Below are 7,932 nucleotides of genomic sequence, written 5' to 3'. Positions count from 1 at the left end.
TGCTGGTTGGACACTGCTCTCAGTTTTTATTTTTTACAAAAATGATCTAAATCTATTATCGAAGTTCATCGAAATTACAAAAGCACCTCAAACAAAATAAAAATTACATAGAAATGCCGAGACCACCAAACGACTACTACCGCCGTCAGAACAAGCCACCGACACGCCACTCGCCGCTTCCATACCAAAACCGGCTTGACCTTGAAACACGTTCAGCGGCACAAAACACCTCAGATTTTTTTTAACCAGCCACGCTGGGTTGTGTGTGTGGAATACAGCTCACAATATTTCGCTGCCAAAAGAAAAGATTGCATGCCTACCGTACCATGCTACGAACACAACCATTAAGGTAAACTTTATTACATGCTGCAATTTAAACTATGGGTGTTTTGACTCACAGCTCTTACAGGCTTTGCAGCATTACTTAGGAGTACAAAATTTAAACGGTAGGGAGCCGGCGAGCGCGACGTACACGGACGCGGTGGCAGCGACCGCGGTCACCAGCACAACGAACAGGATGTATGGCCTCTTGCTCCAGCGCCCCATTATCCCGAGCGCGAACGGGTAGAGCAGCAGCAGCATCCACACGTTGAACACGAGCCCGCTCGCCGCCCCGGCGACCTGCGCGGCCGACCACCTCCCAGCGATCGCCTTGCCCGCCGCCGCGCCGATGGCGGCCACGTTCACGGCCATCACCACCACCGTGGGCACCAGCAACAGCACCCACTGCACGTCGTAGAGCTCCGCGAGCCTCTCCCTGGCGCCGCTCGTGAGCTTCTTGGCCGTCAGCTTGAAGGACACCCCCTTGATGCCGAAGGACCTGAGGAGGATGTGCAGCATGGCCATCGGGTACACGCCGGTGGTGCCGATGATGTAGAACTGCTCGTTGCGGACCCAGTCGAGCAGCGTGAGGCCGGCCCACCTGATCTCCACCATGCCGATGAGCTCCACCGTGGCGATGATGACGACGACGAACAGCGCGAACGTCTGGAACGGCCTCTGGATGTAGAACTCCCCCTGGAAGAGCCACATCACCGGGTAGAAGTAGTACATGAGGATGAAGAAGGTGGAGACCGGGTAGGTGGTCATGTTGATGTAGGCGACGCGCTGCATGGGGTGGAGCCGCCGGCCGGCCAGGAGCGGGCAGAAGCGGGAGAAGAACATCTCGAGGGATCCCCCCGACCAGCGCAGGATCTGGTAGAGCCGCTCCGTCAGGTTGATGGGCGCCGTGCCGCGGAACGCGTCGGGCTCCATGGCGCAGTACGTGGAGCGCCACCCCGTGCGGTGCAGCCGGAAGCCGGTCACCACGTCCTCCGTCGCGATGTTGTACACCCACCCGACGTCGTTGCCCCACTCGGTGCCGTCCTCGTAGGCGCACGTCATCGTGTCGGCGAGCTCCACCTCTCCAACCGTCGGCGGTGACGGGACGGACCGTTCTTGGTTGGCGGCCGCCGGCATGGAGTTGATGAAGGACGTGGACTTGCCAAACATGTTGGGCCTGTAGTGCGAGGCCTTGGCCTCCTTGGCGTCGTCGGGGCGCCACCGGGGAGGGTCAGCGCTGTAGAGGGCGACACGGCGAAACATGCAGCCAGTGCCGACGAAGGAGGGGCCCTGGATGCCGTTGAGGCCGAGGAGGGTGGCGTCGAAGAACATGCGGTTGTGGTTGCAGTACCGGTCGGTGGGGTCGACGTCGTCGAAGCGCTGCGGGAACTGGACGAAGGCCGTGTCGGCGCCGTCGCGCGGGTCGAGCATGAGGCACATGGCGGCGCGGAAGGCCTGCGAGTTGTTGACGTAGTGGTCGCCGTCGAAGTTGATGATGAAGGGCGCGTTGGAGAGCAGCGCGGAGACGCGCAGCTGCACGTTCATGGCGCCCGCCTTCTTCTGGTGGTCGTAGCCCGGCCGCTTCTCCCGGGCGATGTAGACCAGCATCGGGAGGCGCGCGTCCACGGCGCTGAAGTCCAGAGGGTGGTCGGAGCTCGCCGTCATGCCCAGCTCAGGATCCTTGCTCGGTTGATCCAGCATTACCTTGAACCATCATCACATGTTAGCAACAGTTTTGTATGAAAAAATCGCATGAAATAAAAACCTGGTTTATTTTAATTTGTACCTGAAGAATTGCAGGGTGGTGTCCTTTCCTGTGGCCCTTTGCCGGTTTGATCCACGTCCCCTGCCATTGCGTGCACCCATCAGCCATCCAAGTAGCATTTGCACACTCCTCTTTGTCTTTCCCGTTGGCACGGTTGCACACCTCCGACCGCTGCTCGATGGCGGCAGAAAGCCCGTCCAGCCTCGCCTTGAACTCCTCATACGCCGCGCGCATCCGCCGATGGTCGTCAAGGAACTCCTTGGGCGCGCTGCCGGCGTACTCCCCGCGCATCTTGGCCCAGAAGTAGCTCTCCGGGGCCCGGGGCTCGACGCAGTGCTTCCGGCAGAACGGGACCCAGGACGCGGCGAACTCCGCCGCCAGCTGCAGGCCCTCGTAGTGCACCAGCGACCCGCCGTCGTCGGAGAAGTAGGTGGCGTACTTGTCGACGGGGTAGTCCGTGGCCAAAGTTAATTGCAAGGAACTATCACACTTCGTCACGTCGTAACAAATCAGTATCATTAGTCATATTTTTTGCCATGCAGTACCAACTCTAAACCTAAGTGTTGCAAAAAACTACCGCACTTCGCCACGTCGTAACAAATCAGTATCATTAGTCATATTTTTTGCCATGCAGTACCAACTCTAAACCTAAGTGTTGCAAAAAACTACCACACTTCGCCACGTCGTAACAAATCAGTATCATTAGTCATATTTTTTGCCATGCAGTACCAACTCTAAACCTAAGTGTTGCAAAACGGTCTGACAGCAGTATAAGCGCGTACTGACGGTGTATCTGACCGCTGGGACCCGTGCGTCGGGGCTGACGTGGCATGCTCTTTTACAAAAACAACCCTTACCTTTTATTTAATCACGCATATATCCTCTGTTTGTAAAAAAAGGTGTTGCCACAAAAAATCTTTTTTCAAAAATAAACGCACGCGCGGGTGCCGCAGGGATTCGAGCCAGCGACGTGCGGCTCTAATGGGTAGCGAGCTACCGCTGCGCTATTACACCTTACGCGACCAAAAGCACGCGTCGTTATTTTTATATTTTGTGCCATTCGTTCTTTTTACGAAGTAGAAAATCGCGCGCCCGTCCGACGGAAATCGATCCCGCGCCTAGTCGTTTGCAGCGCTTACCATCCTATGCGTCAACTAGTACGCGTATACGCCTTAAATTCCTCGCCGTTCCAATTTTTATACGATACTAAAAATATAATATATGACATTAAAAAAATGTTTGTCGCGTTGTATAATTGAAAATATGTTCATTGCACAATATATTAAAAAGTTCATCGTATATATGTTGAACATTTTATAGTATACAATGTCTGAAGAATACCCAAGCTCTGAAGAATAAACCTGCTGGTCTCTGCTTTGTTTTTTGGGTTGACGTTCAAAAAAATTAAAATTAAACTGAAAGGTAAATAAAGTGTTCGTGCATTTGAAGAAAAAAATGTTCAAAACATTTTTGGGAAATGTTGAACACATATTTAAAAATTATAAATGTATTTTCTAAAATGTGTGTCATGCAATATAAAATTTATTACGATTACACAATAATTTTTAGTACATGTTATCATTTTTTTGAGTAACTGTGCATTAAAAAAATAAAAAAAATATGCAGTAACTGTAAGTTGGGCATATAATTTGTTTAATTGTGTATTTAAAAAATATATTGATGATGCATAATAGTTGTCCATGCGTGTGGTCCTGAGTGAAGTCACATAAAATTTTCTTACATTTGATCTTTTAATCCACATAAATTTTAGAAAAAAGTTCATGCTTGGCAGTAAATAATACTAACCCACATAAAATCTTGCCGTGCGTGGGTCTGGTGCTTGTCACTAAATAGTACTAACATATAATTGCAAAAAAATGAAAAGAATTGTTCTTTTTAGGTCTATATGTGCTGGCCTCACTCCCCGCAGAAAAAAACAATGTGCTGGCCTCACTGGACCACGATTGGGCCGTCCTGCAGCCCACACGATCCTGACTCGTCTACCTCGAGCGGATCTGACCAGGAACACAGCGGTGGGGGTTGATTCCAGCGGCCGTTTCCCGTTCGGCACCGGCGAGCACGCCGCCGCGCCGCCCTCAACCCCCGTCGCCTAACACCAGATCCGGGCAACGCCCACATGGCCACCATCACCAACCCGCGCATCGCACCAGCATCAAAGACCACCACCGCCCTGGCGAGCTAGCAAAGAGGAGAGGAAATGAAGGAGAAGGGAGAGGGGCACTAGTGCTCTGGCGAGCCAGCAGCTGCTCCGGTGAGCCAGCGACTGGGCTCCGGCGAGCCAGCGATGGGGCTCTGGTGAGGGAAGGCCGGCAAGGTCGAGGCGGCGTGGCACAGGGGAGGCGGGGAGTTTTGAGTGATTAAATTTACAACAAAGGTGTTTTCTGGAAAAAAAATATGCCAGGTTGGCTCCTGACACACGGGTCCCAGCGGTCAGATACATCATCAATACGCGTTTATACATGACTTAGACCGTTTTGCAACACTTAGACTTAGAGTTGGTACTGCATGGCAAAAAAAATGACTAATGATACTGATTCGTTACGACGTGCCGAAGTGTGGTAGTTCCTTGCAATTAACTCCCGTGGTCAAGATGGAGAGGATGGAGTTCATGGTGTAGAGCATCGGCTCGTCCACCGGGTCGACGGTGTTGATGAACACGTCCAGGAGGGGGAGGTCGGAGCCGCCGTCGGGCTGGTCGAGCTGGTCTCTGAGGACGGAGATGCTTGGGACGCATTACCTGGGCTTGAGCTTGGTGATCTGGTTGAGCAGCCAGGTGAGTCCGAACCAGAGGTCGCCGACGACCGAGATCCACCACAGCCACATCGCGTCCGAGTCCCGGTGCCTCATGCGCCACGTGAAGAATAGAATCACCACTATCACTCTCACCAGAGTCAATAACCTGCAGTGCGGTTACGTTTTGGACAAATGAAATGATGTGCTGATGGGAATAGGTTAAAGTCTTGGTAGTACAGAACGACAAGGTTATAGAATCTCTAACTATAATAGAACAAAGTTTGCCAAGTTGCATGCTTTCGTAGTTATATGATCTCCACTGTAATAATTGTAGTTGAGCTCACGTGCTCTTGGATTAAAATACTACACTTACTATTTTGAGCACTGGCTACAAATTAAGATCCTGCGAATGCATGTGCAGAGTGAATATTTGCACAGTGTAGATTCTAGATTTCTGCCTTAAACGTTTTTAAAATTTCTTGGCCGGATCAGGATCTGAGCGTTGAGATCCGCAATCTCAGCGGTTAGACATTCCGCCGCATGCTAACAATGCATTTTTTTTAGCGTCAAATTCTAATAAACATATAAAACTAAATAAGCGAATTTCGCCTATCAGTATGGAACTAACTAGCTGGCCCTCAGCGAACAGGTTAATTTTAGCACTATTTTACCGACAAAAAGGTACTCCCGTCCGGATAACTTTTACTGTGCCCCCGTCCGGATCCGGCTACAAGTCACAAAGGTCACGTCCCTTATAGCTTGAGCGTGTACTGGCGTCGGTGCATCTCCTTTTGCTTTTTTTTGTCAACCTTTTGCTTTCTTTGTTATCCAAAATATCCAATGGCACGCCCGTGCCGCACAGTAATAAGCAATGCAATACCATTTGGATCGTTTGCAGCTTTTGCCTACTTTGACGCTGTCCTCTCACTGCACTTTGGGTGCCTCCAGATCACAGCACGTTCTGTTTGTTTCTTAAGATTGTACTTACTGCCTTGGAATCAATTAACTAACACTCCGTCAGTGTGCATCAAAATTCAGGCAGTACATTTATATTCAGGTATCATCTGGTTTCGTTCGTTCATATAAAATGGAGCCGTGGGCGGGGCCCCTTCATGAGTAGTCTGTCAAGAAATACTAGTACTACAAACTACTGTAGTACTAGTACATTGCTTAGATTTAGACTACCTATGAAACGTAAGAGTTCGATCAAGTGGCACTGCCCTTCGGGAACATACATCTATGGCGCAAAACAAGGGGGAAGAAGGAACTGAACCGAGACGATGCTCCCACCTGTAAAGGTTGATGAGGAAGCCGTTGACCATGAACGTGCGGTAGAGCAGCGGTACCCGGCCGTCCTCGCCGGCGCCGCTCTTCTGCGACGCCAGGATCTCTCTCTCGTCGGCGGGCACCCAGTACCTGTCCTTGGCGCCGACGACGACGTCGGCGGCCAGCAGTGGGTCGGCTAGACGACCCCCGCGGACGGCCGCCGGAGAAGCCATGCCACCTTGGTCCGCCTACCAAGTAGCAGAGCCGGCTCCTGCACCCTGAGTGAGTGAGAGAGTGATCTACGGGAGCAAGCAGCCAAGCACCGAACTGACTACCACGGGGTGGTTAGCCAGCCACAGCACGAGACGACGCTGGGTGGAGACGCTTAACCACACGCCACGTTATATAGCGAGAGAGAGAGACGCGGTGGGGGATCGGACACGGGACGTGCATCCCAATGCCCGGAAGCATCATGCCGAGGCACGAGGGCGTGGCCACTGGCTACTCGATTCGACAAAATGCCACTGGCTGGCTACTTGACTGGACGAGTGCATCGAGATCCGCGTGGCTCACGTGACGCTCACTGCTGGACGTCCAGTGCACCTACAGCTGCGACAAGGCAACTTGCCGGGCATAAAACGTGCGCTGCCTTTCCGTCCGTCCGTCCGCTGTTCGTTTACAGGGAAAGTACGGGTGGAACACTGTTCGCACATGAAATTTTGCCTCCATTTGGAACGTAGAGCAACTCCTCCAACGATCCAAACGGACACACGCTTTATTTGGTTTTTGTCTGTTTAGATCAGATGTCCGCTCATCATCCATCCCCTTTTGCGTTTGGGTCGGTCGTGCGCCCAACCGACCGACCCAATTCACATTCATGCAGAAAACCATATGAATTTTACAAAGGCACGTGGTCATAGATCATGCCAACAGTCATTGCCATCGCCCAGTGTTCATGCCGGCGACATGCGAGCCTTCAAAAAAAATTCATACAGTTCATGTTGACGCACTTGCCAGCGATCGGCACACATGCCAGCACACAAAATAGGGGCGAGAGTTCAACTAAGTCATCTCAGCCATGGCCATGCCGACACACTTGCCGGCATACAAAAAAGGATGGCGCTCTCCGCCATAGATCACTTGTCATCGAACTTAGAGCATGTCAGCCCACACCTTCTCAAACCAATGCCTCTATCTTGGGGACACCTTGCTCAAGTCCACCTTCATGATCTCCATCCCCGCCGTCATGCAAGCGAGCGCCACTTCTTTTGCCTTGGTCTTTGCATTGGTAGCCTCGATCTCGAGTATCTTCCTTTGCTTCTCCGCCTACATCTCGAGCTTCTTCGCTTGCTTCTCCGCATCGAGCTTAAGCCTCCTTCTTTGAATCTCCATGAAGACCTTAATTTGCTCTTCATTGTCTTGCTAGCGCTTCTCCTCCCTTGTGTCCTTCTTGGTCATCATGCCTTCCAAAGTGGCATGCAAGGCAATCGACGCCGCATCACACTTGTCCTCTTTCTTGGAGTTGGTATTCTCCCGGTGCCGTGGCTTCTCGTCCTCACCAAGGTCCTCGACGGCTTCCTCCCCTCCGCGCACCTTGATGACTGCATATTGCATCTTGAACTTCTCGTCCCTGTTGATGACCATCCAACAATAGATGAGGTTGAAGGACTTGCCATCATGTTGGGCCTTGAATGCCTTCAATGTTTTAAATACCTACAAATGAAATAGTATGCAAGTATATGGGCAAATGAACATGCAAGCATAAAACAATGGGCTTTTTCTCACACATGATTGATTGTTGAGGTGTTTATTTTCCTATGCATCGT

The 7,932-nt window shown here is 51.4% G+C and overlaps 2 protein-coding genes across 2 annotated transcripts; both read right to left on the bottom strand.

Annotated features, from left to right (window-relative positions):
* Positions 1-344: 344 nt before the first annotated feature.
* Positions 345-6,267, bottom strand: LOC125550755 (probable mixed-linked glucan synthase 8). Its single transcript, XM_048713840.1, has 3 exons — positions 6,131-6,267; positions 2,108-5,006; positions 345-2,025 (listed from the first exon to the last, which is right to left on the bottom strand). The coding sequence occupies exons 2-3, from the start codon at positions 2,603-2,605 to the stop codon at positions 421-423; spliced, it is 2,103 nt and encodes a 700-aa protein (XP_048569797.1). The 5' UTR covers positions 2,606-5,006; positions 6,131-6,267; the 3' UTR covers positions 345-420.
* LOC125550763 (probable mixed-linked glucan synthase 9) lies at positions 5,833-6,339 on the bottom strand. The gene has a single exon (XM_048713847.1). It carries the CDS (start codon positions 6,337-6,339, stop codon positions 6,022-6,024), a length of 318 nt encoding a protein of 105 aa, XP_048569804.1. The 3' UTR covers positions 5,833-6,021.
* Positions 6,340-7,932: the final 1,593 nt, after the last annotated feature.

This window comes from Triticum urartu, chromosome 1 (assembly GCF_003073215.2).
Source record: "Triticum urartu cultivar G1812 chromosome 1, Tu2.1, whole genome shotgun sequence".
NCBI lineage: Eukaryota > Viridiplantae > Streptophyta > Magnoliopsida > Poales > Poaceae > Triticum > Triticum urartu.
This window is presented reverse-complemented; position numbering and strand designations above follow the sequence as displayed.

Bases quoted from the DNA above. Each gene is read 5' to 3' on its own strand.
- LOC125550763 (XM_048713847.1), bottom strand. From the start codon at position 6,339: ATGGCTTCTCCGGCGGCCGTCCGCGGGGGTCGTCTAGCCGACCCACTG.
- LOC125550755 (XM_048713840.1), bottom strand. From the start codon at position 2,605: ATGATACTGATTTGTTACGACGTGACGAAGTGTGATAGTTCCTTGCAA. The intron at 2,026-2,107 runs GTACAAATTAAA...TGATGGTTCAAG, and splicing joins ACCACCCTGCAATTCTTCAG to GTAATGCTGGATCAACCGAG.